At 41.7% G+C, this 24,138-nt stretch overlaps 1 protein-coding gene across 4 annotated transcripts in view; it reads left to right on the forward strand.

The window, feature by feature from the left end:
* Positions 1 to 24,138, forward strand: part of FAM81B (family with sequence similarity 81 member B) — a 63,254-nt gene that overhangs the window by 22,401 nt on the left and 16,715 nt on the right. For 3 of the 4 annotated variants that reach the window (XM_084628378.1, XM_084628379.1, XM_084628380.1), the window contains 4 exons: positions 3,751 to 4,003; positions 11,028 to 11,146; positions 20,600 to 20,707; positions 21,668 to 21,797. In XM_084628378.1, coding sequence (XP_084484504.1) covers positions 3,751 to 4,003; positions 11,028 to 11,146; positions 20,600 to 20,707; positions 21,668 to 21,797 — 610 coding nt within the window. The remainder of the gene's footprint in view (positions 1 to 3,750; positions 4,004 to 11,027; positions 11,147 to 20,599; positions 20,708 to 21,667; positions 21,798 to 24,138) is intronic. The other variant, XM_084628381.1, reaches the window with a different exon arrangement.

A 24,138-nucleotide genomic window follows, 5' to 3' on the forward strand; every position in this document is an offset into this window, starting at 1 on the left:
AGAAAAATATGAAATTGTGCCATGCCTTGTATTTCTGTAACCTGCTCAGTTAGGGATGTTCCCCTTGGTCTTAATTTGACACTAAATGAAGGTATAATTATAAAACTTTATTAAATATTTCTATTATTTGTATTATAGCAGCACCTAGGAGCCCAAGTCACGGACCATGACCCCATTGTGCAAGACATTATACATCCTTTGAGCCCTACACACAGTTTATACCATCCCCTATATCACAGTCTTCTCACTTTTCATGGAAAGCCTTATCTTCTAACCAAATAGAAGTTTTGCCATTGCCTTCAGTGGAAGTCGGACTGGGCACGCGGAGAAGATGTACTATGTTTGTCCAAGGTCCACATATGTCCTATTTTGCTAGACTGTGATTTGTGTGTCCATGGGCATTCATGAGACTAACTCCTCCGTTTTCACACACCTGCACCTGCACAAGGCTTTGTCTTGTGAAGGCATTCTTATGGTTTGCATTGAATGGGTGGATGGGACGTACAAATTATTACTGTTATTCATTATTTGTATTACAGTAGCATTTTAGAGGCCTGAGTTAAGAATCTGAACCGGGTGTACTACAAGCTTGTGACAATCCCGGTCCAGGCGCCCCGAAGGAGAACAAGGGATTTAAACCCCAAAGAATAAGGAGTTGAATCGACTGATTGTATAGAATGTTTTTGTGCTATAAAAACATCTTGAGTAAGGTCTTTTATGAAAGCTTGTAATATTCTAAACTTTAATAATCGGAGGATTTGTATACAGACTATGGTTATGATTTTATGTATTTGTGAATATAGAGAACTGTGCTCATAAAGCTTTGACTGCACCTCACAGTAGGACTGTGAGTGATCAGACAGGTAGAGACACCTCCCAAGCCAGTTGTTTACATGAAACCACTTCAAGTACCCACCCATTGTCCAGCCCAAGAAAGGACAGCCATGGCCCGCTAAAGTTAATGGAAAGACAGACATTCCAGCTCTCAAATCAAGAGGAGTTTTCCACACTTTGAATAAACATGAGTCACCAGGGACCAAGAGGGAGGAAAACAAAAGGAAAAAAAGCCTTTAAAAAACAGACTTGTGCCTGTGGTTTGACATCCAGAAACTGAGGGACAGTCACTTGGCAGACTCTGTACATGAATTGCTGGATCCTCCCTATGGCTAAAGGGTATGCTGGGAAACAGTTCAAAGGCAATAGGTAACTTGTATTAGAAAAGAGATTTTTATCTCCTATGGAAGCATAAAGTCTGAGGTTGTGTCCATAATCTGTATGTTTGCTTTCCCTTCCTATTTCATCTCTGAATCTCTGACTTTTCTATTAAATAAACTTTTTGTCTGTTTTTACCCCAGGCAGGTCTCTGTTGTACAAACTGTGTGGAGTGTGTCCCCCAAAGTGAAGTGATGACTGTCAGGCTGGTTTCACACACTGGGGGTGATGAACCAGAGGGGGAACAGTCAGGGTGTGTGATAGTTAAGAACTTGAGAAGGACAGATTTAGGGAGACTCAGGACTGAAGGGCTGTTGGTTTCACCCTGCAAGGAGTAATAAGCTCGTAAGACCTTGGGTGAGACCTTGTGCTTGTGGGGTGGCTATTGGTGTCAAGGAATTAAACCAGAGCTGCACAGAACAAAGGGCCCTAAGATTACTGGACTGGCAGTGACAGAAAATCTTATTCGTCTAGGTGATCTCCAAAGCATCACAGTGCTGTACAAACAGATAAAATAAGACCGTCTAGGCTCCAGAGAGCTCAAAAAAATCTTTCTGAACAAAGGGAGTCGCATGTCACTTTGCGCAATGTAGCTATGTTATTCCCACAATCAATAGGGTGATAAAGGTGATATTTTCTCTTGCAGAACAGGTCTCTATCGTTATCAGCTTCTCCCCCCATTACACTCTTGTTGCTCTATGACTTTAGGTATTTATGTTCAGTCAATTTATAGATAGGGCCCTACCAAATTCAGGGTCCATTCTGGTCAATTTCACAGTCATAGGATTTTAACAATGGTAAATTTCATGATTTCAGCTATTTAAATCTGAAATTTCACAGTGTTGTAATTGTAGGGGTCCTGACCCAAAAAAGAATTGTGGGGGGATCGCAAAGTTATTGTAGTGGAGGTTGCGGTACATCTCTGCCTTCAGAGCTGGGCAGCTAGAGAGCGGTGACTGCTGACTGGGAGCCTGGCTCTGAAGGCAGAGATGCCGCCAGCAGCAGTGCAGAAGTAAGGATGGCATGGTGTGGTAGAATCATAGAAGATTAGGGTTGGAAGAGACCTCAGGAGGTCATCTAGTCCAACCCCCTGCTCAAAGCAGGACCAACACCCACTAAATCATCCCAGTCAGGGCTCTGTCAAGCTAGGCCCTAAAAACCTCTATGGATGGAGATTCCACCACCTCCCTAGGTAACCCATTCCAGTGCTTCACCACCCTCCTAGTGAAAAAGTTTTTCCTAATCTCCAACCTAGACCTCCCCCACTGCAACTTGAGACCATTGTTCCTTGTTTGGTCATCTGCCACCACGGAGACAAGCCGAGCTCCATTCTCTTTGGAACCCCCCTTCAGGTAGTTGAAAGCTGCTATCAAATCTCCCCTCACTTTTCTCTTCTGTAGACTAAATAACCCCAGTTCCCTCAGCCTCTTCTTGTGCCCCAGCCCCTAATCATTTTCGTTGCCCTTCACTGGATTCTCTCCAATTTGTCCACATCCCTTCTGTAGTGGGGGGACCAAAACTGGATGCAATACTCCATATGTGGCCCCACCAGTGCCGAGTAGAGGGGAATAATCACTTCCCTCCATCTGCTGGCAATGCTCCTACTAATATAGCCCAATATGGTATTGCCACCTTTATGTGCTGCTGCCTGCAGTGCTGGGCCCTCAGTCAGCAGGTGCTGCTCTCCTGCCACCTAGCACTGAAGAACGCAGTGCAGAAGTACGGGTGGCACGGTATGGTATTGCCACCCTTACTTCTGTGCCGCTGCTGGCAGAACGCTGCTTTCAGAGCTGGATACCAGCCGCCACTCTCCGGCTGCCCAGCTCTGAAGGCAGCGCAGAAGTAAGGGTGGCAATACTGTGACTCCCTTAAAATAACCTTGTGACCTCCCTGCAAATCCTTTTTGGGTCAGGACCCCAATTTGAGAAACACTGGTCTCCCCCGTGAAAGCTGTATAGTATAGGGTAAAAGCATACAAAAGACTAGATTTCACGGGGGAGACCAGATTTCACAGTCCGTGACATGTTTTTCATGGCCGTGAATTTGGTAGGGCCCTACTAATAGATTAATCTGCTTCTTTAAAAGGTTTATCAGCTAGTCACATTACTCCATCATCTAGGCGGATTTACATGAATGATTATTATCATGGAGCTTGTATACTACAGAACCAGGGCAAGAAAAAGGGAAACTGTTATTATTCCAAAAAGAAAAGGAGGACTTGTGGCACCTTAGAGACTAACCAATTTATTTGAGCATAAGCTTTTGTGAGCTACAGCTCACTTCACGAAAGCTTATGCTCAAATAAATTGGTTAGTCTCTAAGGTGCCACAAGTCCTCCTTTTCTTTTTGCGAATACAGACTAACACGGCTGTTACTCTGAAACCTGTTATTATTCCAGTACTCTTGATGTCAAATTTTGATCTTACTGTAACTATTGTAAGATGAAAGTGTAACATGCAGCATATTTCAAACCTAATGTACACTGGCCAGTCTTCAGCCTCATTCAGACATTACCCTGTATTGTGTTTTTCTGGACAGGAGCCAAGCTTTCCTTCCTGCAATTCCCATGATTCCTGGAAACAGAGTGAATCTTCTAGAAAACCGGGTGTCCAGTCAGGAGAGGACCACAGCTGTTCTCTTAGATCAGGCCTTTCGAATCAAAGATGACATTGTTTCTTATCTTCAAGGAAGTAAGGGCCATCAACAGGGGGAGGCAACAGCACGACAACTGCTGGAAAACCACATACAGACTATTACAAGCATAGTTAAGAAGCTCAGCCATGATATAGAGGTAGGTCTGCATTTGTTTTTGGAGCTGGTGGGATTTGTTGCATCTCTAGTTTCCTATGATTCAGTCAGGACCAATATATTTTTCAACTATAGAAAGATACTTAATATTGTATAAGCAGCTAATATTAATATATCTTTGCTCTCCCTGGGAGGCCAGCTACCCACTTCTGCCCCAGTTACTGAGCATGGTACAGTTCTCAGAGGATTTTTGGCCTTCTTAAAAGGTTAGATTTTCTCCTGTGGCTAAGATCTGCCTCAGCAGGGACATCAGGGAGCTAATTACAGTTCCCTGATTCTCGTATGCAAGGAGCATTTACAACTGGCCAGATATGGACAGATTCAGGCCCCATTTTGTTTCCAGAGTGGCACAAATGGCCTGGAAAAGGGAAATAATTTGGCCCAAAGACTCTGCTCATGAGAAGTTGGAACATGCTTGGACTTGTTAAAAAACACATGGAGACATAGCATACAGGTTGGCCTGATGAACAAACACACCCATAGTTGTTTAGGGCTTTGTGATGGGGTGAATTTCTAAAGATTTGTATCCAAACCCTTTAGGGATGGATATCTTTCAGGATCAAGTTTTTCATCAGATTTCTAATCTGTCATTATTTCAGCTGGACCAGGGAACACCCTCTCTCGCCCTCTAGGAGTGCTTGCAGTTCCATGTGAAACCAGGAAATGCAGAGGCTTGTGAAAGTAAAAATAAAACAGTTAATAGAGCTTAAGACTGTGGTAGTTAAATGAGAAGACTGAGAATTTTAAACTATTGAACCCTTAAGAAAAGCTAACAATAAAGTTCTCAGTGGCACTCACCAGAAATATGGAGGATTGATAGCAACTCCAAGATTAATTGTACTGAAATTTTCACTTAAAATTCCTCTGTTCCACACTTCAGCACTTGAATTTGGTCTCTAGATTTGCTGCAGCCTAGCTTCCCAGCACACCAAGACAACAATGCCATGGGGAGACCTTGAAGTACTGGTGCCTTAACTCAAGGGCACTTGGTTCCTTCAGTGCCACTGCCTCAGCAGTCCTGCACCCCAGGCAGCTGTGCTGGAGGAAGCCAGTGTCTCTGCACCAGGGCACTAGAATTTGAAGGTTTCCCTGGCATTGCTACCTCAGCTCCGTGGAGCAATAAAGCAACAGAGGCCTTTGATAGGGCACTTCAAGCCTTGGTGCAGAGCTCCCTCACAACCCAGGCCACCTGGATAGCACCCATCCCTCCATCCAGGCATCGACAAACAAACCACTCATCTTCCATCCCGTATGCTCACTGACCCACCTTCATTTCCCCTGGTGCACCATCAAAATTGTACTGAGACAATCCCTTCCCCAAAGAGCTTACACTTTATTTGTTCTGTTTATAAAGTGCCTAGCAAAAGGGGGGACCTGGTCCATAATGGGGGCTGGTAGGTGCTCCCACAATACAAACATTATTAATTATTATAAGGAGCTGGGGTGAGCATACATATGCTTAAAATCTTCATAAATTATAGCCTTAAAAAAAAAAGTATACAAATCAAGTAATTTACCCTCCACCCCCAAAATCTGAGTACTTTAAAATTGTTAAAATCTTGGGGTATTCTGGAATTCATTTTTTTAACTCCACCACAAAATGTAATAGTTACTATTAATTCAGATCTTGGCAAAGGCAACTGATAGGAAGAATTTAAGTTAACAAACTGTTCCCAGAACCATCCTGACATTTTGATGACATCATTAACGATGCTCAGCAAAAGAAGTAACCACAATACAGTCATCAAACAGTTCTGGCTGGTGTTGCATAAGAAACAGCAGGACAAACGCAATCAGTGTCATATGGAAAACAACAAAACCATTAGTGAAAGAAACGCTTAAAAATGATTGAACACTGACTTTGACCAGCATTGAAGAGCTTTCACAGGTGCAGTTATTTGAATATATTTCACTTCCCCAAGGTTGGCAAGTTGTGGGAATTTAATACTGTTTGGAGTCCAGGGAATTAGATGAAGAACTGGAGTAGTGATTTCTCTCAATAAATTGGATATTGGTGGTTTCCATCTTAATAAACGAAAGAGAGATACTGCTTTTGTCAACCAAAGAGCAGGTGTCTTTCATCCAACATTTCATCTTTGTGAGTTTATCACACCACATTTGCCTTGTTAGGCATACTACAAATGAATCATTTGAGCAGTGCTAATGCACTTGATCTTTTGAGAATAACATTTTTCTACCAAAGAACAAAAATAAATGTATATAGTCAGGGCTCACTATTTCGGATGCATGCCACGTGCATTGTCACTAGAGCTGTGAAGACAGAATGAAAAGATTGTCATTACATTTTGCTCTCCAAATTTCTCAGCCCCCTCAGTTCTCCCATGCGCCATCTCTCTCGGGCCAATGCTAGAATGCCTCCTTCTGCTGCAGAGATGGTAAAGAGCTGATGTAGCAGCCACTTACGTTAGGGGTATCTTCTGGTGGAAGTAGGGCCCTGATGCCTGCCCTATGACCGCTTTGCACCAATCTAAGTGGTATAAAAAGAGCCACAGGGCAACGATAAATCAGGCCTATAATTTTTTCTGACTGTTTGACAGTGCATTAAAACAAGTCAAAAAAATTTCTGTTAACTCTCAGAAATACATAGGATGAGCTCAGACAGTCAGGGATTCAGAACAAGGGCCATGTGTCTTTCATCTATATCACTTCAACAATGCAACCAAAGTCAGCTCAATATCTGCAATGCATCACAAAGGCTGCCTTCAAAACTTTTGCTAAGTTTGATAAAACTGTACCCAGCTTCAATAATAATTTTACTGATTCAAAAATGTTGCATTAAGCACTGCGTGTTTGAAGAAGCTCCAGGAACTTGACAACAGGCAAATCTCAAATTACTCTGCTTTTACATAGAATGCTTTACTCAGCTCTAATCAATGGATAGCTTGAAAAGTCTGCTACAGTGTTTGCACAGTATGGGAGTTTTCAATGTATGTGTCCTCTCTCCTGCTTAAATTGGAACTCATCCTAAAATGTTTACTCAACTCTGTTAGTTATATCAGACAGCATCAGAGGTGGGGCTGGTAGCACAGTTTCATGTTAAGGTTGCCTGCCAGTTCCCATTAGATGACCCTGTTTTCAGTTACTTATAACTTTGCCAAACCTTACCTGTTCAAGCTCAAATTTCCCATGCTGGGTCTGTGCCTCAGCTTCATATACATATATATATATATATATACACACACACACAACTTCAGCCAAAATGGAATAGCCACTTCTGAGAACAATGCTAATGAAAAATATGTTGTTTTTCCCATGTTAAAATTACAGAGCTGTGCTTTGGATGTATTAACTGCTATATAATGCTAAGTCTCTGGGAAAAAAAGTCAGGTCCTAGACATCTCATTGACTCATAGATTGTAAGGCACAAAGAGACCATCATGATCATTTAGTCTGTCCTCCTGCATATCGTAGGCCACAGAACTTAACCCACCCATTCCTGTAATAGGCCGATAACTTCCGGCCAAGTTACTGAAGTCCTCAAATCTTCATTTAAAGACTTAAAGTTACAGACCATCCACCATTTATTCTAGGTCAAACCAGCAAGAGACCCTTGTCCTATCCTTCAGAGGAAGGCTAAAAAAACTCAAGGTCTCTGCCAATCTGACCTGGGGAAAATTCCTTTTCAACCTCAGATATGGCAATCAATTAGACCATGAGCATGTGGGCGAGATCCACCAGCCCAACACCTGGGAAAGAATTCTTGGTAGTAACTCAGAGCCCTCCCCATCTAGTGTCCCATCTTGTAGTAATTGGAGATACTTGCTAATAGCAATTGCACATGGGCTATATGTCATTGTCAGCTCTCTCTTCATACCATCCCCTCCAAAAGCGTATCAAGCTCAGTAGTGAAACAAATTAGGATTTGTTTTTTGCCCCCACTACTTCCCTTGGAACTTCACGTTTCTGATGGTTAGAAACCTTTGTCTAATTTCATGCCTAAACTTCTTGATGGCCATTTTATATACGTTTGCTCTTGTGCCAATATTTGGCCTTAACTTAAATAATTCCTCTCCCTCCCCTGGTGTTTATCCTCTCATGTATTTATAGAGAGTAATCATAACTCCTCTCAGCCTTCATTTTGTTAGGCTTAACAAGCCAAGCTCCTTAAGTCTCCTCTCATAAGGTAGGTTCCCCATTCCTCTGATCATCCAAGTAGCCTTTCTCTGCACCTGTTCCAGTTTGAATTAATCTTTCTGTAACAAGGGAGACCAGAATTCCACACAATATTCCAAATGAAGTCTCACCAATGCCTTGTATAATGATAACAACACTTCCCTGTCTCTACTGGAAATACCTCATCTGACACATCCAAGTATTGCATTGGTCTTTTTCATGGCTGCATTATATTGGCTGCTCTTGATCATCCTGTGATCGACCAAAACACCCAGGTCTTTCTCCTCCTTTTGTAGCTTCCAACTGATACATCTCCATTTTATAGGAAAAATTCTTGTTAGTCCCTAAGTGCATGATCTTTCACTTTGCATTGTTAAATTTCACCCCATTTCTATTACTCCAGTTTTCAAGGTTGTTCAGATCTTCTTGTATGATACATCCCAACTTTGTGTCACCCACAAATTTTATTAGCGCACTCTCACTTTTTGTGCCTAGGTCATTAGTGAAAATGCTAAGTAAGATTGGTCCCAGCACCAGTCCCTGAGGAACTCCATTGGTAACCTCTGTAACCAAAAGCATCCCTGTATTCACACTGCACACATTGTAATAGTCTTAGCACTAAATATGCTTTGGGAGGTATCATTTGAAAACTGATAACTTGCTGGTCAATAATATTGTGGTAAAATATGTGTAGCAAAATTATATGTGAAGTTATTAATTCCCCCATATAACGTTGCTAGCACACGTTCAGACCCACACAGTCTTGACTAGCCAAAAGTTGTTAAACAGTTCTATCCTAAACAAAGGAATGTGTGTTTACTTCGGTTTACATATAAGCAGTATACAGGGTCCTTGAGGCAGCAGGAGGGGAAATTACAGGAAACAAGGCAAATCTGTATTTCAGCATACACAGGTAGAAGAAAGAGCATGGAGCCAACTTCACCACCAGACTCCACATCACCTTCTTTATGGTTTGAATAAACTTTGCTTTGAGGGGTAATCCTCAGAAGAGTCCACTTAAAAGGGTGACTGGACTATAAAAGTGAGTATTGGAATCAGGCATGGAGATTACATAAGCATCTCCCAGATTCCTAGTTTAAAGCTCTTTCAATCAGTAGTGCCAACCTCCTTCCCAGAAGTCTATTTCCCTCCCTGCTCAGGTGGAGTCTATCCCATGAGAACAGTCCTCTGTCCGTTAATGCGTCCCAGTGGTCGAACATCCCCAAACCCTCCTTACAGCACCACTGCCTAAGCCATTGTAATCTTGTCTCATCTTCATTGTCCTCTTCTAGGGACAGGTAGAATTCCACTGAAGATCACCTGAGCTCCCATTTCTTTTAAGTGTCTTTCTTGGCCTGGTGTAGTCTTCCTTAATGCGCCCCAGCAAATATCGAGCAGTATCATTTGTTTCCACGTGAAGGACAATCAGTGGATTCCTTCCTTCTCCCATAAGGTTCTCTTCAGCCTCAGGTCCATATCCCATCTCTTAGATTCCAAAATGTTGAGCACCCAAAATAAGTAGATTTTTTTTACCTTAATCTTTCTGTGCCTTAGTCATCCATCTGTAAAATGGGAGTAATACCACACCCTTACCTCACAGAATGGTTTCTAAAATAAATTAATGTTTGAGAAGCACTCAGACGTTATAATGATGAGCGCCTTTGAAAAGCACATGAGACAATTAATAACTCTGTCTTCAGAGTAGGGTTTGAATAGAATATAGTAATTAAGGTATGTGCCCACTGTAGCGGGGTAGTCACCCCGCTCCAGCCCTGAAGGGGTTAAAACAGCCCTGAGAGAGGGCTGCCCTGGGGAGCCAATAGTAAAAGCAGCCCTGGAGATGGCTGCGGCTGGGGGAAGAGGAGTTCAGAACAGCTGGGAGAAGCTGAGTGAGTAGATGACCACAGCTGTGGCCAGCTCAATCAGGGGGGCAGCTGACCCTTATAAGAGGACTGTGGGCCAGAAGCAGAGGAGTCTCACTCTATCCCTGGAGTAGGAAGGGCTAGCTGCCTGGGAGTAAGGTACCTGAGGCAGAGCAGTGCTGTGCTGGGTAAGGGGAGCTCCAGCCTAGAAAACCCCCAGGCTGGAGGCCTTGTTAAAGGCCTACAGCAGGTACTGGGGCTGCAGAGGTGCAGCTTGGGGATAGGCAAAGGCAGCCGGTCCTATCCTCTTGTCAATGATGAGTGGCCATTACAGACTGCAGTCTGCCCCAGTGAAAGGGGGCTAGATGATGATGACTGGCAGTAGCCACTGAGTCAAGGTGGGTTTGGAGGGCTGGAGGTTCCCCTTAGAGGGGAGACCCAGATTGTGGGTTACTGCTAAGGGCAGAACCCTGAGGAAAAGGGGCACTAGGGTCTGGAAGAGACATGGGGCTAGCGGTAGGTGAGACACTGGCCTGCAGAGAGTGCTCTATATGCTGGAGAGCTAATTCCAGATGACCAGCAGGAGGTGCTGCACTGGTGAGTCCTTGCCTTGTTATACCCATAGATTGAACAATGAGGATAAAACAGTTCATGCTGTATGCTTGAATGCACCCTGGGTCCTATGGAAAAAATAGCATGTGATCGTATAATTAAAGACTAAATCATAATGCATATGCACAAAGGGGGCAAATTAAGTTTTAATGGGCAACCTTCACTGGGGATTTCCTGACTTTTGATTGCTTGACTTTGCAACCTTAATGTTCTTGCAATGTAGTTTTTATTTGTCTAATTTAGATAGACACTATAAAGGAGTACAGCTGTGCTGTAGAAATTGAAATGAGAACTTTCAGAACTCCTTCTTTAAAGGATCTTTTGGCTAAGCTTTGAAATATTAATAAATGAAGTAGTTAAACTAAACAAGCTCATAGGATGTGACCTATGAATTTATAGGTTTTGGAGAAACAAATAAGAACAAGAGATAATGTTGCAACAGGAACTACTTTTGCTGTTCAAAGTTTGGACCATAAATACCTACATGGATTTGGAGACCTGCGTGGAAGGGTGGCCAGGTAAGTAAAACATAGTGGGCCTGATTCTCATTTATACTGCTCTAGGTGGGTAAAGGGGCCTTAACGTGGATATAAGAACATCCATACTGGTTCAGACCAAAGGTCCATCTAGCCCAGTAGCCTGTCTTCCGACAGTGGCCAATGCCAGGTGCCCCAGAGGAAATGAACAGAACAGGTAATCCTCAAGTGATCCGTCACCCATTCCCAGCTTCTGGCAAACAGAGGCTAGGGACACCATCTCTGCCCATCCTGGCTAATAGCCATTGATGGTCCTATCCTCTATGAACTTATCCAGTTCTTTTTTGAACCCTGTTATAGTCTTAACCTATGGAACTCCTTGCCAGAGGATGTTGTGAAGGCCAACTGTGCATTGTGTGAAGAAATATTTCCTTTTGTTTGTTTTTAAACCTGCTGCCTATTAATTTTATTTGGTGACCTCTAGTTTCTATGTTATGAGAAGGAGTAAATAACACTTCCTTGTTTACTTTCTCCACACCAGTCATGATTTTATAGACCTCTATCATATCCCCCCTTAGTCATCTCTTTTCCATGCTGAAAAATCCCGTTCTTATTAATTGCTCCTCATATGGCAGCCTTTCCATACCCCTAGGTTGCCCTTTTCTAAATCTTTTCCAATTCAAGCATATCTTTCTTGAGATGGGGCGACCACATCTGAATGCAGTATTCAAGATGTGGTTGTACTATGGATTTATGTAGAGGCAATATGATATTTTCTGTCATATTAAATATCCATTTCTTAGTGATTCCCAACATTGTTAGCTTTTTTGACTGCTGCTGTACAGAGTGGCTGTTTTCAGACTATCCACAATGACTCGGATCTTTCTTGAGTGATAACAGCTAATTTAGACCCCATCATTTTATGTCTAGTTGTCTAAATTGTTTTCCAATGTGCACTACTTTGTATTTATCAACATTGGGCAACAAAATGGCAAATTAAATCACCTAGTTTTGTGAGATCCTTTTGCAGCTCTTCAGTCTGCTTTGGACTTGACTATCTTGAATAGTTTTGTATCATCTGCAAATTTTGCCACCTCATTGTTTACCTCTTTTTCCAGATCACTTATGAATATCTTGAATAGGACTAGTCCACTACAGACCTGTGGGGGGGCATCACTATTTACCTCTCTCCATTGTGAAAACTGACCATTTATTCCTACCTTTTGTTTTCTGTCTTTTAACCAGTTACCAATCCATAAAAGGACCTTCCCTCTTACCCCCATGACAATATACTTTACTTCCTTTTACACTGCCAGAGCAGTGTGAAGTGTTGTTAGTGTACATGAGAATTGAGTTCAATGTGTTTGTAAACCTGGTACTGTATTTTACTATGGTGCCAGGCCCACACTCGGAAAGCACCCAGACTGTGGACCTGCCCATGCTCCGTCCAGAGGGTCTGCCCTCACTCTGCCTCTTCTCCCCCCCACCCCCACCCCGCCCCAGGCTCCACCCACAGCTTACTCCTCTCTGATCCCAGCCCCCCTGCTCACGCCTCTCTGTCCCTTCCCCACCATGTGAGCAATGGGCAGGGCCTCGGGATGAGGCCAATGGGAGTGGGGGCCTTGGGGCAGACCACAGGCAGGGCCTTGGGGAGAAGAGGCTGAGCGAAGGTGTGGCCTTGGGGCAGAGCTTGGGTAGAGAAGGAGGTGGGGTCACGGTCCAGTACTAGGGCCAAAAAGATTAATCCAGCCCTGGTAAAATATATAATCTTCCTCAAAAACATAACATTTCAGAGATATTATCCTTGATGTGCTGGCTAGATTTCAGCTTGAATAATTAAATTTTCCCCCATGTAAATTCCCCTATAGTTTCAATTGTATATGGCATAGAATTCTTCATTTCCTCTCCTAAAACTGAGAACAGCAACACTACTGTATGACAGCTAAGTACCACTGTGTTCCACCCCAGAGATGGATGCATTTTAGTTGTGGCTGCAGGGATAGCTGTAGTCTGTAAAGTGAATTCAATATTTTGGAATATGTAGATGAGTGTGCTGGGGAAATTTTCAGGGTGCTAGGGAAAGATAGACTTCTTCACCTCAGGCTAGGCTGTAGCAAATATTGCCCAGATAACTTGCACCTAATAAAGAGTTGGCTGAGGAGCTCTCTGGTCCACTGATCTTCATTTTTACTAACACTGGAATAGTGGGGGAATTCCAGAAGACAGAAGGGTGCCAGTATTTTATCAATATTAAAAAGGGTAAGCAGAATGTCCATCTGGTTAGTCTGATATCAGTGATGGTCAAAAGAAAGGAAAAGCAGATATGGTAGTCAACTGATAAAGGATTAAAAAATAGTAGGAATATAATTAATGTTAGTCAATATAGTTTTATGGTAAACAGGTCTTGTCAAACCTGATTAATCTCTTCTATGAGATTATAGGTTTGGTTGATGAAGGCAACCCTGTAGATGTAATAGACTTTTGTAAGGTGTTTGGCTTAGTACTGCACAACATTCTGATTTAAAAAATACAATACACTATCCAATAGCTATAGAGCACATGATGAATGCATTGAGAACTGGCTAGTGCACAGATCTCAAAGTAAGGGAATCATCATTGAATGGGGTGTCTCTAGTGTGGTTCTGCAGAAATTGGTACTAGTCCTGACTCTGTTCCACATTTTTATCAATGATCTGGAAGTAAACATAAAATCACTGCTAATAAAACTTGCAGATGGCACACAAATTGGCAGGTTGATAAATAACCATGACAGTGTGGTCTGGATTGCTTGGTAATGTAGACTTATGCAAACAAAATGTAAACTGCATTAGGCTGCACATTTTCATCTCGAACAATGAATGCAGGCCATGGCTACAGGATGAGCGAGCTGTATTGTGGAAAGCAGTGACTGTGAAAAGGATTTAAGGGTCACAGTGGACAGGCAATTAAACATGTGTTCCTAGAGCAATGCTGTGGCAAGAAGAACTAATGTGATTCTTGGCTATGTAGACAGGGAAGTAGTGAGTACAAGTAAGGAAGTAATTTTACCTGTGTATTTGGCATTGGTGAGACCAGGAATACTGGTGTCAACACTTTAAAAAGACCTATTGAAAAATTGGAGAGGGCCCAGAAAAGAGCCACAAAAAATGATTCAAGGTCTGCAGAAAATCTCTTACAGTGAGACTTAAAGATCTCAGTCTGCTTAGCTTATCAAAAAAGTTTGAGAGGTGACTTGATCAGTGTGTAAATACCTTCACAAGGAGAACATACTGGTCCTAAAGGGCTCTTTACTCTAGTGGAGAAAGGCCTAACAAGATCCAATCCCTGGAAGCTGAAGCTAGACAAATGTAAGGGAAGTACAAAATTTTAACAATGAAGGTGATTAACTACTGGAACAAACTACCGAAGAAGTGATGGAGTCTCCAGCTCTTGATGTCTTCATATCAAGACTGGCTGCTTTTCTGGAAGTCGTGCATTAATCAACCCCAAATTACTGGGCTCAATACAGGGACAACTAGGTGAAATTTAATGGCCTATGGGGTTGTCCATGACTTTTATGTGACATATTACAGGGTGGGTCCTTAATTCTGTGGAGTTTTTGTTTTCAGTGTTACAAGGGTGTAGTCTTGGGGAAAAAAACATTAAAAATGCGTTCCATAAATTGGGGATAGCCCCTGTGTTACTCAGGCGTTGAGACTAGGTGACCTAATGCCCCCTTCTAGTTTTAAACTCTAATAATCTATTGTACTTCTAGCCCTGTGGCTTCTCCCAGGGAAGAATCGTACCCCTTCCAGAAGGGGTACGGTCACAAGATTAATTGTATAGGGATGGATCCACTAGTCATCCACCAGGCCTGACAGCAAATGTGTCCCAATTAGCTCCAAGGAGCTCTGTATTCCATGCATCTGCAATCCTCCCTCTTCTCCACCACTCTTTCCTCACTCCCTCACCAGGGATAGAACTACAGTAGTTTGCCAGCATTTGGGGCTCCCAGCCTTTGGAATGAAGTATCTGCCTCTGAGGAAGCCAAATTTTCAGCTTGGCAGTGCTGGAAACCTATTTTCAAAATTGTACATATTGGGCCAGATTCTCTACTAGTGCAAATCAACACATTTCTCTTATAGTCCATGGAGTTATGCCAATTTACACCAGCTGAGATTCTGGCCCATTATATTTATTTGATAAGCAGAAGGTTGCAAAACTCCATTTTTCAATTGCTCAGAACTGTCCTAAAATTTCACTTTGGGGTGAAATTTTCTACGGTTGTACTCCACCTAAAGGTGAATTTTATTTGTTTTTGTTTTTTTTAACTTTGGGGAAAATCCATTCAGCCATATGTCTTAAGCAAGGCTAAGAAAAGAATACTTTTACCATTGTAAAAAATTATTGGCACACTTTTTTCACACAAATAACTCAACAGCTGAAGTTGAGACTTGGTGTGTGAATAGTGCCCACTGAGATATACAGCCACACTTGCAATTTAGCTTGTCACTGCAGTTCACACCTTGCTCTCAAAGGAAACCTGCACAAAACCTTCAAAAGGGAAGTCTGGGAGCTTAAAGTCATAGCTTGCTAGACACTAAAAATCATGGTCTTAATACAGGCAATGGATTTATGGCTTATTACAACAATCTGTAACCCACCAACCCCCTTTTTTGTACTATGACTGGAGAGGTACTAACAGGCCACTTCACCTTGAATGGTCTCTCAGAATGTGGGTAACTCCTATCCTGACCAATCTGTTCCCCCTTAAATTTAGATCTGAGTACCTTTCCCAGACCTGAAGAACAGCTCTGAGTAGCTCCAAAGCTTCTCTCTTTCATTAACAGAAACTGGTCCAATAAAAGTGATTACCTCACTCACATTCTCTCTAATATAGTTTTAAGCAATTGAAAAATCATTTGTGAGCGTGCTCACCTAGTAACTGCTGAGGTTTTTCATTAGTGTCTAATCACACCTTGTCCTGTGACTTCCCAGTGCATACTTTCCCTTATGCACCTTGACCAGTATAAGGGCTGCTACCTTTAGACTACTGCTGAATGTTGGACAACTTGCTTGAGGTTTTTCTGCACAGGATGGGCCAGCAGAATAGCTTCAGTAGCTTCACTGTCAGCCTGCTGCAGGTTCTCAACTTCATCTCTCTTCCTCCACAGACTCATGGGTTTGCTCTCCCAGTAGGATCTTTGGGATCCCTTAGTGTTCCACACTCCTCTGCCCACAATGGTGTTTGATCGCTCCCAGAGCTGTCATGGCAAGCACTGTAATCCTGTCCTCTGGATGGAATGATGCCTTAAACTCTGAGCTTTGATGTTAAGCTAAATCCTACCCTTGCAAAGCTTTACATGTGGGATAGTACAATTCAACACCACCCCCTAGGATATTTGTATGTAAATATGTGTTTTCTTCCTTTCAGTCAGCCCCATCTTCCTCCTCCTGCCTTATCCATGCATTGATGTCCTAACCTATTCTGCAAGGCTGCAATAGTTACTCCCATGGCAATTTCTGTGATGTCACAACAAAGAAGATTCTGACACGAGCTCAAATGGAAAATTAAAGACTCTGCTGTGTGCGACCATGGTCACCCAGAACAGACCATGGAACATATAACTCCTCAATGCCCCATTCACAAATATGAAGGATGCATCACAGCAATACTCTGCTACTCCAGATGCAAATATCTGCCTTAACCATATTAATGAAATATAGTTGTTGCTCAACATTTACATCAGACATATGAGGAAGAAGAAGCAGAGTTCAAAGTGGGTGGAGGCAAATTTGCATAGTTAAGTGACTAATTTACTGTTTCTGTTTTTTTAAACAGAAGCATGAATCACCTACCCATAATTATAGGTTCCTACTGAATTTGTAGATTTAGTTTCCCTGAGCACAAAACTATTTGGGCTGAAAAGGACATTAAAGAACCCTGGCCCTCTGTCCATGAGCTACAGTAATTCATCCTTCTGTGGTCCATCATATAGAGCATGCTAATGTACATTGGAGCTTGTCATTCAAACCAGGTTCTCCTTTCTCTTCACTCCACCTCTTCCCCCAAATGATTACCTCCATAATACCTTTTGTCTATTCCAGAAAGATCAAACACAAGATCTGAATTTTCTCCCTCAGTATGGTGTAGAAGGGATTCACTACTAGCAAATGCATCATCAAATTCTTGAAAGTTCTATAGGCATTTCTGAACAACAGGGAAAGCCCACCCCCAACGTAGAATCCTATAATATCAGGGTTGGAAGGGACCTCAGGAGGTCATAGAGTCCAACCCCCTGTTCAAAGCAGAACCAATCCCCAACTAAATCATCCCAGCCAGAGCTTTGTCAAGCCTGACCTTAAACTCCTAAGGAAGGAGATTCCACCACCACCCTAGGTAACCCATTCCAGTGCTTCACCACCCTCCTAGTGAAAGTTTTTCCTAACATCCAACCAAAACCTTCCCCACTGCAATTTGAGACCATTACTCCTTGTTCTGTCATCTGCTACCACTGAGAACAGTCTAGATAATCCTCTTTGGAACCCCCTTTCAGGTAGTTGAAAGCAGCTATCAAATCCCCCCTCATTCTTCTCTTCTGCAGACTAAACAATCCCAGTTCCCTCAGCCTCTTAATCATTTTTGTTGCCCTCCACTGGACGTTTTCCAATTTTTCCACATCCTTCTTGTAGTGTGGGGCTCAAAACTGGACACAGTACTCCAGATGAGGCCTCATCAACCTCGAATAGAGAGGAATGATCATGTCCCTCGATCTGCTGGCAATGCACCTACTTATACATCCCAAAATGCCATTGGCCTTCTTGGCAACAAGGGCACACTGTTGACTCATATCCAGCTTATCATCCACTTAACCCCTAGGTCCTTTTCTGCAGAACTGCTGCCTAACCATTCAGTCCCTAATCTGTAGCAGTGTATGGGATTCTTCCGTCCTAAGTGCAGGACTCTGCACTTGTCCTTGTTGAACCTCATCAGATTTCTTTTGGCCCAATCCTCTGATTTGTCTAGGTCCCTCTGTATCCTATCCCTACCCTCCATTGTATCTACCTCTCCTCCCAGTTTAGTGTCATCTGCAAACTTGCTGAGGGTGCAATCCACATCATCCTCCAGATCATTAATGAAGTTATTGAACAAAACCAACCCTTGGGGCACTGCACTTGATACTCCATTAATTGTTGTGTTCCCATTTTGTTTGCTCTCAAAATTATATATACTAATTTCCTGATTTTTAAAATGAGCCCAAGCACAATTGTCGTTGCGACATACGTCCATATGCGCAAAAATACAAAACAAGCTGACAAATGTAAACAAAAAGACCCTCTCCATAAACATAAAAGTACTCTCTTCAACCCACCAGCAAAACACTGAACAAGGAGATGGACTCTGCACTTCCTTCTGAAGGTTAAATTCTGCCTGGTTTTTTTTCTTGCATACTTCTCTGTATAACAAAGCAATGGAAATCAGAAAAGTCCAGAACTTTATCAGATTATTACAAGCCATGAATGAAGTTTACAGCATGAGAAACAGTTACTACGTGCTTCAGAATTTTTTAATCCTCTGCTAGATACAATGGTATAACAGAAACTGTTCCTTTCATTGTACTCCCTATAATTGTAAAATTGAGGTCCTTCAGGATACAGTAGGAAACTGGGGCTATATTTATGTCAATAACAAAATGCATAAATTTATCATTTGAGGTTTACTTATTCATATGCAAATTATTTAAATCTCATGGAATTATAGTGTCTTGGTCTTTCGATAGTCTCTTTCATTGCAGTCTGCACTCTGTCTAGCCCCTCCCTGTCTGTCTGACCAAGAAACAGGAACCTCATCTTAGGCAACTCTTGTCTTCCTCTTTTATAAACAGTTAATTAGATCAACATGTTAAACAATTTCCTGTTTCCTTATCTTCTTGCTCCAATAGCATACAAGCTTTTTAGTGATCCAATTTTCCTTTCTATAGTATACCTTCAGGCCTGAATCTTTGTATAGGTATGCAAAAATGTGCACACATTTTCCACATACAATTATTATGCAATTGTGTGTGCAGCCAGAATAACTGCATCCATAAACACCCTAGACATCTATTTGGTTATTTGCATACATAATCTTGCTAATAATGCTATCTAGCTCCTATAGAGAACTTTTCCTCTGTCAATTTCAAAGTGCTTTAGAAAGGAGGACTCGGTATCCCCTTTTTATAGATGGGAAAACTAAGGGACCGAGAGGTGTAGTGACTTGCCCAAGGCCACCCAGTAACCCACTGGAAGAGCCAGTAATAGAACACACATCTCATGGATCCCAGCCCAGAACTCCAGCCACCAGTTATGCAAACACAGTTATCTTTACCCAATTATGAAAATCAGAACCTTCATCTGCTATGACTGTACTTTTCACATCTTGCATTAAGCATTCTCAAATTTCTCATGTTTACATTTTTTCAAAACTCTTCTTATTGCTTAGTTGGGATTTTGAAAAGGAGTCTAAGGGAGTTAACAGCTAAATGGGAGCCGGGTGCCTAATTTTCACAGGCTCTTATAGTATTAATAGTTATGCAAATCCCAGGCTGCATGTTATCTTTTGCCAGGTTTAATTTCAGTTGCATATAGATGCTCTCTCCCTGATGGTCTGACTCTTTTAGAACTCTGTCCTGCACATTATAGAACAGAATTAAAACTGACTTTGCTTTCCACATGCCAGCAAAATCAACATTTTAAAAGTTATAGGACCAATTTTTAAGCAGGAACAGCTCTCTCAACTTCCACAGAGTTGTACCAGCTTACACCAGATATAAACTTGATTCACCCTGCCTAGAGTTTTTTTTCCCACTAGTTCTTGCTCTCACGAAATTTACAACAAATAATTCCATAATCTTTAGATTGTAGATGCTTTGTACTTCATAAAAAGAAAAGGAGTACTTGTGGCACCTTAGACTAACACGGCTGCTACTCTGAAACCTTTGTACTTCATATTATTCTTGGCTTCGTTTCCAGGGTTTGGGCCAAAAAAGCTGCTGACCAAGTAAACAATTCAACAAACTGTGTAAGAAAGCAACCCTGCTGTCTCTCTAAACATATGTTCACCTTCTTGGTTGTTATGTAATTGTTCTCCAAGTCAATAATCCCTTTTGATCAAAGTTCTGGCCTACTTACAAGGTCTCTATCTACAATGACATTTCCATTTTATCTAAATGCTCTGGAGGTCTATCACAATATCCAAGAATCATCAGAGTAGCTTTGTCATCTTTTATTTAAACACTTTAAATCTCATCCACCAAAATCTCTCTCCAGACTTTTATCTAGCAACAATGTTGACTCTCTCCTTCTGCTGTTTCCCTCTGTCTAGTCCTTAGGAAAATAGTTCATTCAAATATTTAAAATGTAGTTGATTTCCTTACTCAGCTTTTGTAACATTGCATAGTTGAAATAGAACTTTAAGGACACTACATACTATCTTATAAGTACTCTTAACATTTGAATAGAAAAATCCTCCTATAGGGCCAGCTGCTGCAGCCTACAGAGAGATTGTGGGAGTGCTCTAATGCAGAGAAACCGGCATGAATATCCTGCACAAGGGAGGGCACCAACTGTGAAGATGTGGTGCAGGTACATTCTGGTTCCCCTCCATGCTGTGTAGCAGGTGCATTGGCCACCCCTCTCACATTGAAAGACGTGCACAGAAGTGGTAGATGTGACTCCACCTGAACATCTTAGGCATTTTGTTAACTTGTAGTTAAATAACAGATTCAAGAGAGGGAAAACAGAACTTTAAACTGCCTTAGAAGTTAAGTTGATTATTATTCAGTCATTCTATTATTCAACAAATGTTGTCATTGTCAAATTTTCCCATTTTGAATCGCCACACAGATTTTGGTGAATGCAGTTGAGAGAGTTGAAATAGATGGTGACAAACTGCTTATAAAGCAGTATACTTCTGTCAGTAACAGCACTAAAACTGCTCTTCCTTAGCATCTGCCTCCAAACTAGGTATGCTATAGTAACAAGCTAGAACATCAGTTGCAGCAATGTATCATCTCTGTTCCTAGGCATTTGTTTCTAATGCAAACACAGCAGCACCTGGACCCCAACTTAGCCCATGGGCATACATTTTAGAACTCATTTAACTCTTTAATTGTTGGATTATTTCATTGTACAAAACCTGTAGAACTGGGTCCTCTAAGTTGCCGAGCTTCGTCTGTTTCCATTGCATCAGTGGGAACTCTGCGGTTAATGAGATGTTCAGCATATCAGCCCTATGCTTCACAGTTGCAAATTAAGGGCCAAATGCTGACTGTCTTCAACTCCCGTTGACTTCAATTCTTACAGAAAAGAAATGATATCCCTAGGCAACCAGAACTGGAAGCAGGGTTGGTATCAGAATTATTGTATCAATGTTTGTCTAGCTCAGGGTATCCTGCCACAGTCAGGATGCTACGAGGGGACATGGGGCAACTGAATGGTGGCATGGTGAGGCTAGCAATTGTCTTCAAGTGCAAAAATAACATCATTATTCTACTATTGATACTCTTCGTGTTTTGTAGTTAACCTCTTTTTTTTTTATTCTAGATGTGATGCGAGCATTGCAAAGCTATCTGGAGACATAAATATCATAAGGCACGAGATCCAGAGGCTAGAGAAAGAGATTGGTGGCATCCGCTCTACCTCAGAACGTTATGCTAATAGTTTAGAGATGAAGGTGAGCAGATGAACACAATGAAAATATCTTTTGGCTGTAAGATATGGGATATAAGTATCTTTCTCATCACAACTGCTGACCAATGTTAATGGAGGACGTGATATTGACATCGGTTTATTGATTTGTTTGAACAAGCCCCTTTCCATTCCAATAACATTATACGATAGCATCATGGGAGTGTGTGTGTGTACACACACTCTCTCACACACACTAAGGAGAAATGCAAACTAAACAATGTAATCCTGGGATGTGGGATCATGAAATGATTAAAAAAAAAATCCCATTATAATTTGCTAATAATATTTCATTACACAAACCTTAGAGCCTTGAGCCCTTTCTTGTTTTAAAATGCATCTTGAAATTTCAGATCCAAGGACTTTGAAGTTGGAAAATACCACAGGAAACCAGGATTTTATTCTTTAGTTTCAGCTTCAGAAAGTAGCTGGGACAGATCTAGTTGCTTAAGTTCATCACTAATTAGCCATGCAAATTTTGGAACCATTCCAAAGTGCTCTTGAACTTGTCATTCTTAGGGTAAAACTTTCACTTTTTCTGCTAAAGTATTTTCTTCTGCAGTGTATATAGCATGGATATTTTCACAACCAACAGTGCTGTAGGGTATTCCTAGCATTCAACCTCTCCTGTCAAAGACTAGCACCCTGAGCTCCCTTTGCCTTCAATACAAATACAAGCTGATTCGCATCCTGCAGGATTGAGTACATAAATAATATCTTTACACAGGGGTAATTTGCCTCTTACCAAGTAATAACTGCCGGTCCCTCCTTCCACCCCAGGGAGTACCCACCATATTCATTAAAGGTTTCTATTTAGATGAAATTTACTATACCTTAGTCTTTAATTTCCTTATTTAAAATAGTCAATTCACTGAATTCTGCATGAATGTGCTTCTATGTAAAACAAGCTTCCAGTCATTTCATACAGTGCAAATATCAGCTTCATCTGCTCCAAGGCAGAACTACCCATGGCAGTTCAGATGAAGATATTTTACCTGTATTATAAGATACTGTTTGGAAATCTGTCTCTTTCAATACATGTAAAAACATCCTGCCTCCCTACTAAATGGAAAGCAGAACAGGTATGTGCTAAAATCACATGAAGCAGCATACAAATGTGTGGTTTAAAAAAAAAAAAAACCAAGTTGGCCACCTCATATAGAGACATTAAGCAGAAAATGGAACAACAGTGTCCACTGAAGAGAACATATCTTCTCACAGAATAACCCTAAATAGAATGCAGAAGAACAGAATCTGAATGCAAGTTAACCTATTGATCAGAAAACTATATTGGAAAACTATAGTAAAGAACAGAATTATCAGACAACATACTAACATGATTTGTTGGGGAAGAGTCAACCTGGTTTTTGTAAAGGGAAATCATGCTCACCAATTTACTAGAATTTTTTGGGGGGAGGAGGAGAGTCAACAAGCATGTGAACAGGGGTGAACCAGTGGATACAGTGTACTTAGCTTTTGACAAAGTAAGCTGTCAGGGATAAGAGGGAAGGTCCTATCATGAATCAGTATTTAAAAGATAGGAAACAAAAGGTAGGAATAAATGGTCAGTATTCAGAATGGAGAGAAGTAAATGATGTCCCCCCAGGAGTCTGTACTGGAAAAAATACTGTTCAACATATTCATAAATGATCTGGAAAAAGGCATAAACCATGAGGGGCAAAATTTTCAGATGATACAAAACTACTCAACATAGCCTGATACAGGAGGGCTAGGAAGCAGTGGAAGAGGGGAGATGTATAAACCCTAGGCTAATTAAGGCGTAGTTTCCTGTAGACTAGGGAGAGTTGCTACAGGTTAATTGGAGCACCTGTAGTCAAGTAAGGCCCTGTCGGGAACCTAATAAAATCCCCTGCTTCAGGCAGTGAGGGTGTCTGAGGAAGGAAAGAGGACTGGAGTTTGGAGGTGCATTGCTGAGACTTGGAAAACCAGAGAACTGAAGGAAGGGAAACCCTGCCTCAGCATCAAGGACCGAGGGTAAGAAATCTGCAGGGGTTGGGAGGGGCTGGGGCTCAGAGTAAGGAGCAAACCCAGACCCCTCCCCTACTTCCGTCCTCTACTATCTTCCTGGGCCACTAGTGGGGTCCTTGGTGCCCCCTGCCAAGAAAAGCATGGGACCCACCATATCAACATTGGCCATTCTGTCACAATAGTTAAGTCCAAAGCAAACTGAGGAGAGTTAGAGGGATTTCACAAAACTGGGTGACTGGGCAACAAAATGGCAGATGAAATTCAGTGTTGATAAATGCAATGAAAACATAATCCCAACTAGACATATAAAATGATGGGGTCTTAATTAGCTGTTGCCA

Source organism: Lepidochelys olivacea (assembly GCF_965140295.1).
Source record: "Lepidochelys olivacea isolate rLepOli2 genome assembly, chromosome: 5".
NCBI classification, from domain to species: Eukaryota; Metazoa; Chordata; order Testudines; family Cheloniidae; genus Lepidochelys; species Lepidochelys olivacea.